Genomic DNA, 17,869 nt, shown 5'->3' on the forward strand with positions numbered 1-17,869 from the left:
CAGGTGGGTTTGGCTGTGAGCTTCTCTGGGTCCCCAGTGGTCCAGTGGCTGCAAGTCCCTGTGGGCTCTGGCCACCAGAGGGCAGCATGCTCCCCACCCATCCTCATCACACTCCCTTCTCCCCTGGCCCTGGAAGAGCTGTCTAAGACTCCATGAAGCGCGTCCCCCGCCCTTTGCCCAAACTGCAAGATCAAGTCTGGGAGAATACAGGAGATAACTCATCATCCTCGATTAGGCACCTCTCAGGCTGAGAGGCACCAGAGCACCCCAGTGTTATTGAGGCTGGGTCCTGCCGCAGAGCGACCCAGACCCAGGGCGCGCAAAGACCCCTGTCCGGATGTATCTGAAGTGGACACGCCATGATGGCTACCTAGGGGGCGGGGGGCCTAGGGCTCAGACCCAGGAGCAAGTCATGCTCTACCGCCCTCTATCTATGGGAATTCAAGTCCCTCTACTCGCCTCCTCTGAGCCTCCGTTCTCCCATCTGTAAAATGGACCGATCACTGCCCCTCCCCTGCGCGGCTTATCCCTCTCATGTGAGGGCTCAGATGTCACCTGCGCAAGCAGGCCGTCCCTGGCCACTTCACAGTTGCAGTTTCCCTTCCCCTCACACTTTCCATTCTTTTTATTTTCTGTTTTGTTTCTTCTGCACATTTCTGTTCTGACATATTCTATCATTCACTCATCTTGTTGATCGTCTGTCTTCCTATTAGAATAAAAACTCCAAGCACCGTTGGACTCTTTCTTCACTGCTATATACCTGCCATGCTTAGAACAGGGCAAGGCACGGCCTAGGAGCCAAACTGGTGCTTGCTGAGTGACTGAGGGAACCCTGGAGGTTAGAGGTGGTTTCTGGAAATTGCCCAGCCTGGTGTGCGTCAAGACTGGATACAGGGCAGGAGGGGTCAGTTCAGTGCTGTGAGCTGGCCCTAGGGCAGTCCACATCAACCCCGAGGCGGCCTGAGGCCTTGCCACTCCCAGGGATCTCAAGGCCACACCCCAAATCTACTGTGGCCCCGCCCCTCCAGGCCCCGCCCCAGGCCTCCCAACTCCACCCCAGGTGCAGGCCCAACTCCACGTCCTGCCACCGCCGACAGACCCTCAGCCTCAGAGACTCTCAGCCTCAGGCCCCCGGGCTCGGCCCTCCCGGTCTCCTAGAGCCCGCCCGGCCCTGCCCGGCCTGCATGCTCACTGGTGCATTTCTTGACGTGGCTGCCCTTCTTGAGGGCGTGGCGGCTCAGCTTGCAGTGGAAGTTGTCCTCCCAGAACTCGGCAAACCAGATGTTGCGCCGGTTGTTGTCCAGCGTGCGGCTGGAGAAGTAGCGGTCGAAGCCTGGCAGGGAACCGGGACGTCAGGGCCTCAATGGCCTCCTTCCCACCAGCCCCAGCCCTCCCCGCCTCCCCCAGGATAAGAGATGGTCCAGGCGGAGGGAGAGAGACCAGGAGGAGCAAGCACATCCTCTGATCCAGGAGAAAACAAAATGTGGAGCATTTCATTTCATTCAAAATGAAAAGAGCTGTATTATGTCCCAGGGGGATCGTGTGTAATCTACAACTGCTGCCTTTATGGAAGAGAAGCACACCGATGAGGATGTTTCCACGGCCTTTAACCGCTGCAATGCTAACAGCGGGCTTTGAAAAGGAGCCGCCTGGGAGTCCTGAGATTACAGCACAGAGGCTGGTGGGGCTGCCCAACCCTGGGAGCACCTGAAGAGGAGACCAGGACAGACAAGGAGGGAGGGGACCACGCAGGTCACACAGCAAGACCAGGACCTGGACCTTCTCCCTTCACATCCAGGACGTCCCCGTCACTGACAGAAGCTGCCTCCCTCCTCCACATGCTCTGCATGGCTCACAGTTCTGCTCTCAGCCTCGGAAAGCCTGTCCTAGGGTGGGCAGGCTGGCGGTGAACAACACCCTCTCCTCCTCCCAGATGCCCCTCCTGCCATACTGACTGTTCCTGGCACTGTGGACTGAGCTGCTCTGTATGGACCAGAGGCCTGAAAGCTCAGCGGGGCCACGTGGAGCTTCCTGCCCATGGAAGCGTCCAAGTGGAAGCAAAATGACTGGCCACGTGGCAGGAGACGCACTGGCATGAGCAGGAGGTTTGGCCTGCAGTAGGATTTCTCAGCCTCGGCACTGTGGACACTCTGGGCGGGATAACTCCTGTGGGAGACCGTCCTGTGCACCATAGGATACTGAGCAGCACCCCGACCTCTACCCGCTGGAGGCCAGCAGCAGCATCCCCCAATTGTGACAACCAAAAATGGCTCCAGAAATTGCCAAATGTCCCCTTGGGGGGCAAAATCACCCCCAGATGAGGACCATTGTTCTAAAAGCTTCTCTAATGTTCCTGAGAGAAAAGGTACTTGTCAGGCAAGTCCTGGATTCCGATCCCAACTCTGCCACTCGCTGTACTGTGTGTGTCTCAAGCTCTCTGAGCCCTGCGTATCCATCTACTAAATGTGGGGAAGAGTGCATCACAGGGATGCTGGGGAGGCTAAAGGAGACGTCCATAAGGGGCCTGGCATTGGTAAGCACCATAGCAGTTATTGTTATGTTGTGTTTATTATGGCTGGGGGTGGTATGGAAACTCTCGCTATGTGTGTGTGTTGGGTGGGTGGGGGGTGTTGGATGTGTAATGGGGTAAGGGCTGTGGGGATGGATGAGCCAGGAAGGCATGAGTCTGAGAGGACCGGGGCTGGGCAGAGGTGGTTCTGGAGCCTGAGTCAGACATGGGACAGGTGTGGATGTGGGGGGACAGATGTGGTCTTTGCGGGGACAGACATGGGCCTGGGGGATCATACTGGGCCTGTAGGCAGGCGTAGGCCCAGGGGGACAGGTTTGGATGACAGGGTAGCCATGGGCCTATGGACAGGTATGGGCCAGGGCTAGAAGGCGCCATGGGCCAGGGAGCTCCCTCTGCCTCAGGATGAAGAGAGGACACTGCTGTGTGACTTTGAGCAAGTCCCTCCCCTCCTCAGGCCTCCATGTCTTGGGAAGTACCTTAGAGAGGCAGATGTCTGCAGTCCCTCCCAGCTCCATTAATGCTGGATTCTATTGAAGGGAGGGAGGGCAGGGTAGGAGAGGGCCCAGGGAGCCTTCTCCCCATGGTGAAGACTGCCAGGTCCCTGCCAAATTAATGGGAACATCACACCTCACTCTCTGTGAGGTTCTGGCCAGAGAAGTTCATTCCTGCCCAGGTGACTGTGGGTTCTGCCCCGAGAGGGGGGGATTCAGGGTGAGGCAAGCCCAACCTCAGCACCATCCTGAGGCCTGCCAACCCCAGGCAGACTCTGCAGGAAAGGCCTGTCCTGTAGCCCCGGCAGGGCGGCTCCCAGCCTCTTCCAGCAACGGACTCTCCACACACCTTCCACCCCAAAAATGTCTGAGAAGAGAGGAGGGAAGGTCTTGAATCTGGATTCAAATTCTGCTGTGTTGCATGTGGCCTAAAAGAACTCCCAGCCCAGAACCTCAGAACATAAGAGGTTGTGGGCCAAGGAAGAGAAAAGGAAGGATATGGAAAGAGGAGGAGCAGAAGGGGAAGGAAGCCGAGGAGGGACGGCAGGAGGAGCAGTCCAGGATGGCGCCGACCACCTGCACCTGCCCGGCCTTACCTCGTACAGACATCCTCTTGGGGAGGATCGTGACAGCGCCCTCAGCCACCTCCTCCAGGTGCAGCACAGGTGCAATCTTGGAGCCCCAGCTGTCAGAGCCCATCCAGAAGAAATGGCCTGTCTGGTTGGCTCTTCGTGCTGCCTCCAGCACACGCCTGTAGGAACACATACCAACTCAGCCCAGCCGTGTCTGTCCACGAAACTGCCCCCACTCCTGGCCACACTTGCTTTGGGCCCACGTCCCTGACCCCCAGAAGCCCAGGGGTCACAACCATGCCAGCACCCATGCTTTCACCCCAACCCGTGGATTCCCCCTACCCCCTGCCCTCACCTGCCCATAGACCCGTGGCTACCGCCTCATCCAACCTGCCTGCCCCTGGGCCCACGCCTGTGTGATTCTCCAGGCCCACATCTGTGCCTGCAAAGACCACACCTGTCCCCCCAGATCCATACCCACCCCACATCTGACTCAGGCCCCACAACCACCTCTGCCTAGCCCCGGTCCCCTGAGACGCATGCCTTCCTAGCTCATCCATCCCCACATTCCTTGCCCATTCTCACACGCATCCACCATAACACAACCGCCGCCCTCACCCCTCTGCACATGCTGCCTTCTGCCCGCAGCTCCCTCTTCATTCACCGCCCTCTGTGCCAAAATTCCAGGTCCTTCAGAGAGCTGCTCCCCACACCCTGAGTGGGAGTGGGTGATGGAGGGAGATGGGTGTGGAGCCAGCCGCCCAGTGCTCACACACAGCCCAGTCTGCCTGTGATGCTAATATAAATCAAACCAGGGACCCGAGAGCCCAGCCCGGGGCCGAGGAGCCCACAGCAAGTGCTCAGCCAGGGCTTCATGGAGGCATGAATTAAGCGGCCCCTCAGACATCTCAGAGGAGAAAAACAAGGAGGAATGGGCGGAATTCCCATAACCCAGCTCCCACAAAGAGAGAATGAGGTAGGGAGGAGGCAAGGAACTTGCTCACAGTCACATAGCAAGTGAGAGGCTGTGATACTACAAACTGTCCAGGCCCTTCCGTCGGTGAGGACCAGGGCACAGACTCCGGGGCTTGGGGGTGGCTGCTGGGCCTATGCAGGAGGCGGCCAGCTGGGGCTGGAGGGCCTGGGCTTCCAGGGAGAAACAAATGTTTCCAGGCCCCAGAGCTTTCACCTGCGCTGGCCTTGTCCATCTCATCTCACCCCACCCTCCTCCATCATCTCCCAACTCCTGAGGCTTTCCAGCCCCGCTCACTGGTGTAGCTCCCCCGCACCCTAGGTCACAACGAATGGCAGGTAAGGCTGCTCTCAGAATCCACACCCACACCCTATTAATACCCGTCTGCATCCGGCCAGCCTGAGATAGCCAGAGCTCCCGACCATCCAGCCCTGCAGAGTCACCTGGGTTTATTTTTACTTCTGTTTGCTTCTGAAAATGCATGTGGATTTCCAGAAACGACCCCCGTCTCCTACCCCACTTCCCGCAGCCTGCTCCGGAAGTCAGTCTAGCTCCCTTCCAGCCCTCCCCTAGGGGCTTCTTCACGGGGACAAAAGGCCAGGTGCTTTCAGTCCCCTTCCCAGAATGTGGATCCATCTGAGCTGAAGGTGTCCTCAAAAACAGCAGGCCTGGAGTGAGGCACATAGCTGGGTGGGGTGTGGGAGCCAAGTCTTACCAGGCTTTGGGATGGGAAGGGGGCAGGAAGTCGGGGAGCGGGGCCCGGCGGCTCAGAAGCTTCCCCAGGAGCTGGCTGAGTGGTGGCCATCATAAACGTTCAGAGCCAGAACTCAGGGGACCTGCACGCCTCAAGGGACTGGGTGCCGCCTCTGTGCAGCTCTGAGGGTGTCAGGATGGGGCTTGAGGGCCTCCCTTCCCTGGCCTTTCGCTGCCTGAGACACCAACCATTGTAGTTTGTCCTTTTGGCTTTTGAGGCCATGAGGATCTTCCAGAAGCCCTCCTCCATCCCTCCAGGGACCCACCAATGGCCTGGGAGGGTGTCTGTTTTGCAGCAACTCTGGAGTCCAGATTAGAAAGTGAGAAATGGCTTGGGAGCGCTGGTGAGGAATAGGAGGAAGCTGCCTGGGAAGGACTGGGCACACAGTGCAGCCTTGGCTGGTCCAGTGAGGGGGAGTCTGAGGGCACAGCAGGCTCTGCCAGCCCGGGCCAGATATCTGAGACCTGGCAGGGGCCACATCTGCTCTCACCCTCCTCTCTGAAGAAGTGACCAGCAGGGACTAGAGGGCCCTACCAGATTCTAGGCAGGGCTGTATCTCCCCTCATCCTGGGGCTCCCTGAGGACAGGGCTGTGTCTCCCCTCAGCTTGGGCCCTCTGAGCCTAAGCCAAGACTAGAACCAAACACACAGCCCAGAGCTCTTCTCTGTACTCTGAGCTCACCACAGAAAGGAGGGAGGGGCTGAGAGGTGGCCCACATTTACTGGGCGCCTATTTCATGCCAGACCTTACTCTAAGCCTTTTATGCACATTCCTGCATTGAATTCTCAAACGCTATCAGGCAGATATCATTAACTCATTTGTTTTTTAGCAGCAGAGGCCCAGAGAGGTTAAGAAATTCACCTGAGGTCACACAGCTAGTAGGTGGGAGAAGCGCATTAGAACCTAAGTGGTCTGGCCCCAAGCTCACGGCCTCAGCCCTCTGTTAAAGCACCCAGGTAGCCATCCCTAGCAGGTGGAATGGATGCAAGAAATGGAGGGGGGAGGGAAGGGGTGCCCCATAGCAGTAGCTTGTGCGCCAGCCTGTGGGTCTCCCTGCCCACATACCCACTCACCCGCACCCACCTCTCTGGATCCCAGGGTGGGGTCAGGCTTGCCTGGGAAGGTCTCCAGCAGGACAGGACCCGTGGCTCTGCCCACACCTGCATGGCTCCCGGTGCCCACCCTGCTGCCACCTGCCCTCACCTGATGTCATCCTCGTTGGCGAAGATGATGACTGCCCGGGCGTTCGAAGTCTCCAGGAGGCGGCGGATGATCTTGTCGAACTCGCCTGCCTTGGGCTCCCGTGGTATCTTCACCGACTGGGCGATGCACACACCCCCTGCAGGAGGGGCACCAGTTAGTTGGGGTGGGCAAGGGAACCTGAGTCTTCCCACCACTCTCCCAACACACACTCCAGGAGATGGGGGCTGGGTGCTGCCCAGGCTCCCCAGCCTGACTCCCAGCCCTGGGATTCCAGCCTCTGGATATGGGTTGTGCAGTCAGAACAGCTTCAGTACCAGTCTTGGCTCCACTTACCAGCTGGTGACCCTGGATATGTCACTTAAGTACTCTGAGCCTCAGTTTCCCCATATAGCAGCTAGAAGCAGCATGGCATCATGCTTAGGAGCTAGACTGCCTGGGTTCAAATCTCAGCTCTGCCACTTACTGCTGTGTGACCTTAGGTCAGTTACTGGACCTCTCTGTGATGCACATACATCACCTATAAAGTGGAAATAATGGTATTACCTATTTCATAGAATTGTTATAAAATAAGTGAGGTAATGCATATAAAGACAACATCCGGTACCTAGTGTTTAGTAAATGTTGATTATTTTTATTGTAACCCCCTCATACTGTTTCTTCGAGGGTTAAAGCTGGGAATAGAGCCCACCCTGAGGCATCAGTCCCTCCTACACCCATATCCACATGCTTCTCAGGGCTCCTGTCCCTGGGCCCCATGCCCATCACCGGGCCCCATGCCCATCACCAGGCCCTCGGTAGGAGCAGCATGCATGGCCACTGGCTGGAACCATCAGGAGAGGGTCAATACTTGATGTTGCTGGGATTCACGACCAGGCTGGGTGGCCATCAGGGACCCTGGGAGCACTTTGTCCCAGCCAGTCCCCAGCCCCAGATGTGCCTCTCAAGTGCTGGCAGGGGACAGATGTCATTCATGTATTTAAATCTCACCCGACCTCATGGTACAGAGCATCTGTGGGCCATGCTTGTGTCAGCCACTGCCTTTGACGGATGAGGAAACTGAAGCTCAGAGAAGAGAAGTGGTTTACCCAAAGCCACACAGTTACCTGCCCTACTGGAGTCCAGGAGCTGGAGACCCCCAGAGAATAAGACCCCAGAAGCCCCTGGTGGCAGTCGATGGAAAAGCATGAGGGATTAATCTTGAAGCCGGTCCTGGTATCTAACGGCTGCCCTCCTCTGGGTCCCACTCAACTCAACACAATGCCTCAAACCAAACACCTTGGCTGGGCACCACTGGGCTTCCAAATGACCTGGAGGTCCAGGCTGGGGCCACCTGAGCCTTCTACACAGACTTGCCCCAATACATCAGAAAACTCTAGGTGGAGCTGCCAGGGGCTCAGAGTGCAGGGGACACGACTACCACCAGCCCCACAGGGCAGTGCCAGCACCCAGCTCCACCCACGGAGGGGTCCCTACCTGTGGACAGGGAGATGGCCGCCAGGGAAGGCTGCCCAAAGGCAGTGACACTGGGCTGAGTCCTTACAGGATGCAAGTGGCCAGGCGGCAGGCATTCTGGAGAGGACAGGGTATGCTCTGGAGGGAGTGGCTGCTCTGTGCCAGGCACCCTGCTGGCCTGGAGCCACAGGACACAACACACACATGCATGCACACACACGCACATGTGCACACATACACACACACACACACACACACACACACAGCTCCTCAGGTCTCTCCTAAGACACCAAGAAGTCCCAAGTGCTAGAGAAGAGCATGTTTACTAGGAGCTCATGGGGAGGAGGGAGAAGCAGCAAGGGTGCTCGGGCAGGACTGGGGCCCCTGTCAGTCTGGGGTCACAGAGGGAGCCAAGGGAGGCAGCCACTGGCTGCACCGCTGGCCGGGCCGGCTCTCAGCTCCCAGCTAAACCCTCCATATGGTTTCTTTCCACTTAGAAAGTGGGCCAATTGTGACATTCCTCCCCCCATCTGGGGAGACAGATGGACAGAGGAAGAGGCTGGACTGGGAGGAGAGGGAAGGGAAGGATGAGCCACCTGGTTCCAGGAGGGGGAAGGAAGGCAGGGGAAGGGAGTTAATTGCTCTCAAACAGGGAGAAACTGTTAGGTTAAGTCATATTTCTGAGTGATGCTCTTCTAAGAGGATCCGTGTGATGGTCTTGCCTGGCACCTCAGGGCATATCTTGCAAGCTTCGTTTTGCTGGTGAAGGAAGGATTAGGTGACCACGGCTCAGTCAGCGGGAGTGTGAGTTAGCCACAAGGTACTTGAGATGCAAGTGCAGTCTGAGAAGGGTTTGATATTCTTGCAACTGCAAGAGATTCAGACCGGAAGGGAGTGCGGGGGGCGGGGCTGTGCAGAGCTCCATAATACTAATGAACATTTATGGAGTGTCCAATGCACGGGAAATGTTATTCTGCAAATTTTACATGGAGTCACTCATCTGAGGCCAGTGTAATCACCATATCTCTAATTTATAAATGAAGAAATTGAGGCACAGAGAGGTTAAGTAGCTTCCCCAGGATCATGAAGATAGGGGCAGAGGTGGGGTTTGAACTTGGGCCATCTGGCTCCAGCGGCCACCTTTCAGCCAGTCATGTAGTGAAGGGATAGGATTGTGGAGTTGAGGGGGCTTGTGGGCCCATGGGCATGATGGGGCATGGCGCCCATGCTGGGATGAGTGCCCACTGGTGTTGCTGCCCCCAGGATGAGAAACCAAGTGCCCGTGGGGTCCCTTTGTTTCACAGACCTATTGTCAGCATGTCCGCTCAGGGGAGTGGGTAAAGGAACTGGCTCACAAGCCAGGCCCTCTCTTGGGATGACACAAGCTCCTGACAGTGGCACAATCTCTGCCTCAACTGCTCTCTTGGTGCCCGCTGCAGCCAGAGAAGACCAGACCGGCCCGAGAGGCCACTGAGCACCCACTGCACGCCTGGCACCGTGTGAGGCCCAGTCTAGATGAATCCTCACACATTAGCTGGTGCTAATATCCCCATCTCACAGATGAGGATACTGAGGCTCAGGTTGCTAAATAGCCTAACCAAGGTCACACAGCCAGTCAGTGGGACTGCAATCCTGGTCTGTGTCCACAGCCTCTCTCAGGCGGAGAGGCCTCCATTTCCTGCAGCCACTCCCGCTCCTGGACAGTTCCCTTTCCTTGCAAAGCAATGACTCCGCAGCAGCCACTGAGAATAAAGGGGCCGTGTTTCATGTGCCGCAGCCTCTTCTGCAGCCTCTGTTGTTTAGGTGGGTTCATGTACATGTGTGCACACACGTGTCCACACACAGTCACAGAATGCACGCACTGGCACAGATCAACATCCGCCATCACCACAGCCCACCCTGTGCATTCCAGGCCACACTGCTACAGACCTGAAGTCACACCAAGCCCACCAGCCATCCCTGTGCCCAGCCCCTGGGCCACATGGCTAACACTCCGCAGACGCCTGCTTCAAACCTCTCCCCTAGGGAGGGGCACGCCTCCTCACCCTGTGCCCCGAGTCTCTCTCACTGAATAAAATAAGAATCCATGGGTCCATACTGAGAGGAGATACAATCAAATTAAAGCCCACAAAGCCCTCAGGGAACAAGCCCACTCCATATCTCAGGGCAGAGGCTGGAGCCCTCCACTCCCCAGGCTCCAGGCACAGGACCATACGGGGAGGGGGACACACATGAAGAAGTTTGGGGGTCCCCATGGCCTCCTTGGCTCTCCTGGGTCTTCCTTGGCAAGCCCCTGCCCAGCCTCCTGCCAGGGCCCCAGCCGCCCAGGCTCCTGACAAACACCCAAATGCCACTTGCCAGCTGCAAGCTCTGCCACCCCGGCCAAGCTGGTGCCTCTGCTCGCTGGCCAGGGGCAGGAAGCCACAGCCCCTTGCCAAGAAAATCTGAGCATATCAAGTCCGTAGGGACACTGGAGACCTCCTGGCCCAAGTTGGATGGAGAGTGAGGAGACAGAGGCCAGAGAGGCCTTGCCCAGGGGCACACAGTAGCAGGGGCAGAGCCATCTTCAGACGAGGCTGTCACCATTGCACTGGGAAGTTTGGGATCCAGGCCAGCCCCTGACTGCTTTCCAGCAGGAACTGCTATCTCTCCCAGCTCTGCACCTCCTCCCCAGCCCGCCCAGGCTCCACACCTCCCCTCCTCCCTGGGCTGCCCCACCCATCAAAACCGACTTATACTTGGCCCCATCCCTCGGGGCCCGCCTTTACTACAAGACAGCTGGACACCTGATGAAGGCGTGTCCATTGGAACCCTCTGCAGAACCACACGGCAGCGTCTAGTAAAGCTGAACGTGCCGGCTGCCTCCAAGCCAGTGCTTCCCCGTCCACACTCGTCCCCAGGGAAACCCCGGCACGTGGGCACAGGAGACCCACACAGAGTCGCTCAACACAGCACTGTCTGAAACTGCAAAAAAATGGAAACAACCTAAATGTTTTACAACAGAAGAATGAATAAACTGTGATGTGTTTGTCCAATGGGATATTATAGAGTTAAGATGAATAACAGTTCTCATATGTCAACATGACAAATCCTGAAATCCTAAAATTGATGGACAAAAGCAAGTTGCAGCAGGATCTGTCCCATTTATGTAAAATCTAAAGACCACATACAATATTTATGAGGACGCATATATATGTACTATACATATATGAGTAAAGGCTGCATGAGGGCAGGAGACTTTGTCCATTGTTTTCATCACACTCTTCCCCAGTGCCTAGAACACTGCCTGGCACATAGTAGGTGCTCTAAAATGTTTGCTGAGTGACTAAACAAGGACAGGAAAGGAGCTTGCCACCTTTCAGAATCATGGTTACCTCGAGGGAGAAGAGAGGAACAGGACTGAAGAAGGTTCCGACTCAATCCACATTTTATTTCTTTAAAAAATAATCAGAATCAAGCAGATGTGGCAACATGTGACTACTCAGCAAATCTGGGCCACAGAACCCCAGCTGGACAAAACTTTTAGATATGGGTGACAGCAAGGGCGCCGCGGTCCTCATGTGGTGCCACCTGACAAATAACACAGCAGGGCACACCAGAGCCTCCCTGTGTTCATCTGTGAAATGGGCTGCATAGCCGCAGCTGGCCCAAGGGCTTCCATAGGGAGGCTGCCTGCCTTCCTCCACCTTCCTCCATGCCCACCTGCCTGGGGCTGCCCCTCTCCTCCCAGCCATGTGGTTCCTGAAATCCCATCGTCCCGTGAGAGCAGGCTCTCACCTGGCCAGCCCTCTGCTGGTGTGATCTGGAACCGTCACCACCCCAGGCTTCAGGCATCCCCACGTGAACATGACATAGAGACTTCGTGGATGAAACTTGATATCAGTTTCCTGTTGTATTTTTCAGTCTCTCCATTTTTTCCATCTGTGGTCTGGTGACCTTTCCTGGTGGTCTCCAGGCCCAGCTGACATAACTGTGTCAATGTCCACCTTCAGCTGCACTTCCCAAGGTCAGGGTCAGGTCTGTGTCCTTTCTTCCTTTCTTCCTCCCTTCCTTCTTTCCCATCTTCCTTCGCTCCCTCCCTCCCTCTCTTCCTTCCTTTCTTCCTTCTTTCCTTCCTTCCTTCCTCCCTCCCTCCTTTCCTCCCTCCCTTTCTTCCTCCCTCCCTGTCCCTTCCTCCCTGTCCCTTCCTCCCTTCCTTCCTGTCTCCCTCCTTTCCTCCCTCCCTTTCTTCCTCCCTTCATCCCTTCCTCCCTCCCTTCCTCCTTCCTTCCACTGCCCTGCTCAGTTCCTGGCACAGTCAGTCCCTAAGAAACGATATTGAGTAAGACTCCTTCCTCAGGAGCTCTCAGTCTAGCTGGGGAAGCAAGACCAGAAGGAAGAGCCATCACCCTGAGCAGAAGCACAAGGGCACAGTGCTCCGGGTCAGCCTGAGCATGCAGGTGGCAGAGGAAGGGCCCCCTGGAGCCACACCCCTCACTGCATAACCCCTAAGCACCATTCTTCAGCAGCCCACATTTATTGAGCATCTGCAGGCACATCTTCAGGGAAGTACAGGCCCCTCTCACATCACCTGCCTGCCTGCTGCCACCACTTTCCCTTCATGGAGCCCGCAGACGTGTACTGAGTGTCTCCTATGTGCCAGGCATGGCATGAGACACTGGGATGCAGCCATGCAGAGGACAGAGCCCCGGCGCCATGCAGCCTGAGTTCCAGGATGGGAAAGAACCATTAACATCCTGGAATCGGTGCAGAGGAGGACAGCAGCAGCATGACGTGCTGGAGGGAGACAGGGGGCTGCATCCCCTCAGCCCACCTGGATTCACCCTGGAGAACAGGGAGGCTTGGGCTGGGCCACGCAGCTGGAGAGGCAGAGGCTGGATCTGAACTCGGGTCTGACTGTTCTCTAGGAGCTGCTGCCTTGCCTGAGACCCCAGGAATTGAGAACACTTTGGAACTTGTAAATCCCACTTACCTTCAAGTGAGGTGGGATATGCTGCTAAATGAATTCACATTTCTGTCCTGCACGACCTGGGGTTGTCCGAGCCTGAGGTTAGCTTAGGTTTATAGGAGGTCTGACCGTGGCAGGACCCTCTGAGCCCCCACTGTGCCTGGGATGCTCTCCTTGCAGCACTTCCCCATCCTCCCTAGCATGGCTCTCCCCACCCCACCTGTCTCAAAAAGTCCTCCCGCCATCCTGCAAGGCCAGCCCTCCAGCAGCCTCCAGATCACCTGCCTTCAAGGACCCAGCCCCCCGCCCCACCACTTGTGGGATGTGCCCATCTCGTTCAGTCAGCCTGGGCGGGCTGAAAGAAAAGGCCTCCCGTGAGAGGAGCTGGCTTGTGCCCTACCTCACCCACTCCCTGCTGTGGGGAGACAGTCAGGGGTCCCCCAAGCTGTCACCTTGGACACTGGGCTCCAGACAAGGAAGGAGAAAAATCCTCCTCCAGACCCCCCAGTCAGCTCCCTCTGGTCTCCAGGCCCGGCCTCTCGGGGCCCAGCCAGCCAGTCCTGAGGCCAGCAGAGACACAGGCACATCCTCGCTTTCTCCTTTCCTTTAAAAAAAATTTTTTTTTAATTTAAAAAGAGAGGAAAATAATGAAAAGACAAACCCTAGGAATTCAAGTGGAAAAATCTACCTTATGGCAAAATGTGAAGGCAGCAATTTCCAGTGGGGTTAAGGGGTGGGGAGTTACACACAGGGACAGGGGCAGGAGAGCAGATCCTCCCGGCTCCTGTAGGGGAGGACAGAGGCTGGAAGCTACCCCTGGACTCTCATGGGCATACACACACACACACACACACACACAGCTCCTTCCTTCTGACTCCCAAAGCCAGGCCCTTCCCCAAAACAGCTCTCAGGAAGGGGACCAGAAATAGCTGCTCAGAGGGCTTGATGACTGGTGACTGCTACTTTTATTTTCAGCCGGGAGTGAAGCCTGAATGTAAATAATGGAGCCCAGGCATCAGTGCTGTGGCCAGAGGGGGTTTCAAGGTAAGAAAGACACCAGGCCCCAGCAAAGGCCCTCCCCATGCGGCTGTTCCAGAGTGAGCTGGGTGCGGGACACACAAGGGCTGGGCTGGCTCCAGCTGGGTCTGGGACTGCACAGAGGGCCAGGCCTGGTTCCCGTCACCTGTCACCCCTGCCCTGTCTGCTCCTGCTTGTGACCCCGCTCCCCAGCTCATCAGTCTCCAGCCCCCCAACACACACCGGCTTTACAACCCTTGGCAGCCCCCAGTGTGTGTGTGTGTGTGTGTGTGTGTGTGTGTGTATGACCCTAAGCATCTGCCTCTTCTCCCAGGAGGGTCTCCCTGATGCACCCAGTGAATTGGGGTTTACTGCAACATCCAGGACCGCCCCAGTCCCCACCAGGATCCACCCATCTGGCCACGTCTGTGCCCCCAACAGGCCTCTGCACATGCTGCTCCCTTAGCCAGGAGCACCCCCACCTCAGCTGCTCAGCCACCCTCTGGCTCCCCACCCAGTTCTTCCCTGGCTGGGCTGCATTTATCTCCCTGGGGTCTGTCATTCTGCCTGGGGCCTTACGGAGCCCAGGACAGGTGCAGGGCCTGCCCAGGACGGCGGTAATCCACACTTGCTGGACGAATGGAGAACTGAGTTCCTGACTGACAGGGTTTTGAGGGGACAGCTTGGCAGGAGCTGCCAGCATGGGCGTGAGGGCAGAGGCTCTGCAGGAGTTGGAGGTGAACACCCGCACCTGCTCACACGCTCCCATCCCCTCGGTGACCTCCCCTCTGGGCTGCCACCTCTTTACATGCACAGCCACTGGACACCCCATTTGAGCCTGGCATCTACTTTGCTCTGGTCCACAGTGATACTCCGTGCTTAGCGTCCACACGCGTGGGGTGGGTACCCACGTGCACCCGGGCATCTCCCTCCGTCCTGCCTTCTGCTGGGATTTTACTTTCTCCACCAAGACATCAATTCTTTACCATGAGTGCTCAGGAAATCGGCCTGCAAAGGATGAGCAAGTGAAGAAAGGTGCATGCTGGCTGTGCAAAGGGACCGGGTCACAAAGGCCCTGCCTGAAGGCAGGTGACTCAGTTGATTGTTTAAACTCCACCTGATAGGGCTAGTGTGAGGGCCCAGTGTAGTGGTGTTTGTGCAGGTCTGCCCCCTGGAGCCAGCGCCTCTGGGGAGGGGGCAAGGCCTAGTGGGGTGGGGCTGCTGAGGCAGGAGGGCAGGAGCTCGGAGGACAGGGGCCTCATCACTCAGCCAGGCCGGGACCCAGGACCCAGAACTGGGGAGGTCCACAGCCGGGCGGGGGGACCAGGGCACCAGGATTATCCGAGGCAGCACACACATCCTTTCCCTCCTGAAGGCTCTCAGCACCCCCACCACACCCCCGCCACACCCCCAGCCACACACACACACACACACACACACACACACACACACACGGCAATGCACACCCTCACAAAATCACATACTACACACCACCACAAGCTCACAAAGTCTCACGGTCACACACGCTCACCAGGGACACAGCTCCCATCACACTTATGGACCCAGTAAAAACCTCATACAGCCTCATAGCCACAAAGAAGGGCACAGGGGCCACATGCACACACTGACACAGTCACAGATTCCATAGTCCCACAGCCACACAGGCTCACCCAGTCACTACATAGCCTTGCACAAACACGCACACCACACCCAATCCCATCACATCCTCCACATACACACCCACAAACCCGGGCATGCAAGTCATGTAAATCCCCAACCTGACACACATTTGCATCCAATTATAACTTCAGACAACCCCTAGCCACACGCAGACACAGATATACACCACACACACATCACCACAGATACACACCACACATACCCACACATCACCACACACATACACACACATCACCACAGAGATACACACGTACACACCACACCACACACACAATCATCACACAGATACACACCACACACATCACATGGATAAACACCACACAGACACACACATCACCACACAGATACACACCACACAATCACACAGATAAACACCACACACACAATCACCACACACAGACCACACACACACACCACCACAGAGATACACACCACAAGCACACACACACATCACCAGATATACACCACACACAATCACCACATAACACACCACACACATACACACCAGAGATACACACCACAAACACACACACATCACCACACAGACACACACCACACACAGACACCCACACTTCACCAGATTCACACCCCCACACATCACTACACAGATACACACCACACATACACATCACTACACACCACACAGACACACCCACACATCACTACACACAGATACACACACAGTCACATACACACCACACACAGACACACACACCATCATACCACACACAGAAATGCATCCACACATCACCATACATAGTCAGATACCCACCACACACAAATACACATAACCCCACACAGAGTCACAGATACACCACACACAGACACAGGTAACCCTGGACAGTCACATATAACCACCCTGCCTGACCATGGGCAACCCTGCTCCATCAAACACAAGCAGGCAGTGCCCACCATGAAGTGTCCACACCCCCACCCTCACACTGCCTGGCGGCTCTCACAGTCACCGCACGTGCACAAAGCACCCCTCCAGCCCATCTCTTCTTAACTGAGAAATGCCTCCTTGCTGAGTCTCCCTAGTGAATGCCCCAATTAGCCTGAATCCTTTCCCAGGGAGGCCCTGCGAGGCCCTAGCATGCACCAGGGGCTGGCAGAAGCTCACACCCCTCATGCTGCTTGGGGGCCCAGCCACACCTCGCACCATTAGCACCTCCTCCCTTGGCCTGGTCCTCACTGGCTGGGGTGACCATGGAGGGGCCTATGGTCCAGCAACTGGACGGAGGGGAAGGCACGGCTATTCATGGGCAGCTTGTGGCTGGCACATTGAGGCAAAGCCCTCCTCTTGCCTCTGAAACCCCACCCTCTGCCACCAGGCTCTCCATTCCTGCCCATCCCTGCCCCTGCCAGGAGAACGGGGCTGGATCTCGGGGTGCAGGGGCGCTGATGGGACAGAAGTGAGGGACACAGACATATGAGAGCCAGACTGGTGTGACATGAGGAAGCGGAGTCTGGGCACAGACAGGGCCATGTCCCATCTCAACCACCTACTGCTTTGTGATGGAAGCCATGTTGCCCACTCTCCAACCCTCCATTTCCCCATCTGTGAAATGGGATGGTATGAACCCCGTCCCCGAGACACAGCAGGGTTGCGGTGAGGATTAGAGCAGATTGCCTGTGGACAGGGTCAGCCCTTAGGGGATATTTTGGGGTGTGGAGGAGGATGCAGGCCTTGGAGGACCTGCCAGGGCAGCTGTGGGGCTCAACATCTCAGAGCTGAGCCCTGCCGTCCCCCCGCCAGGAGGCCGCTGGGCAGCGCAGGCAGTGTGGCTCAGAGCTGCATTATTCATGGCGCTACGCTCTGAGCAGAGGGAAATTTGCTGAGTGATCGACTTAATATCTCAACACAAACCCACTTAGGTAAAACACCTTTGAAGAGAGAAAGGCAGAAAAATAATAGAAAAGGGAAGCCATGGTGTTTGGAGGCAGATGGTGGCAGGAGGGGCCTGGATGGGGCAGGACACAAAGAGATGGCTGGTTCCTGGCCCCCACCAAAAGCCCCCCAGAGGTCCCTACCCCAGGTCAACCCACCCAGGCCCTACTGTCCCCCACCCTCAGTGGCTGTGCCCAGCATTCACTGATGAGGGAATCCCACCCATTTCTTGGGTTCAGTTCATGAAGGGAAGGGAGTCTGCTCAAGGCTTGCACAGCAGTCAGAGGCCAACCGGGAACCAGACCCAAGACTGCTGAGTGTGGGTCAGGGTCCCTACCAAGGTCATGCCCTGGTCCGACTC

The 17,869-nt window shown here is 56.7% G+C and overlaps 1 protein-coding gene across 9 annotated transcripts in view; it reads right to left on the minus strand.

The window, feature by feature from the left end:
• GRM4 (glutamate metabotropic receptor 4) overlaps positions 1–17,869 on the minus strand; it is a 125,031-nt gene that overhangs the window by 36,432 nt on the left and 70,730 nt on the right. For all 9 annotated transcript variants that reach the window (XR_004245806.2, XM_032141647.2, XM_032141655.2 and 6 more), the window contains 3 exons: positions 6,524–6,659; positions 3,618–3,772; positions 1,193–1,333 (listed from right to left, as the gene is read on the minus strand). Coding sequence is in view for 8 of the 9 variants with exons in the window: in XM_032141647.2 (XP_031997538.1) it covers positions 1,193–1,333; positions 3,618–3,772; positions 6,524–6,659 (432 nt within the window). In the remaining variant the exon portion in view is untranslated. The remainder of the gene's footprint in view (positions 1–1,192; positions 1,334–3,617; positions 3,773–6,523; positions 6,660–17,869) is intronic.

The sequence above is a fragment of the Hylobates moloch genome, unplaced genomic scaffold (genome assembly GCF_009828535.3).
Source record: "Hylobates moloch isolate HMO894 unplaced genomic scaffold, HMol_V3 SCAFFOLD_20, whole genome shotgun sequence".
Lineage (NCBI taxonomy): Eukaryota > Metazoa > Chordata > Mammalia > Primates > Hylobatidae > Hylobates > Hylobates moloch.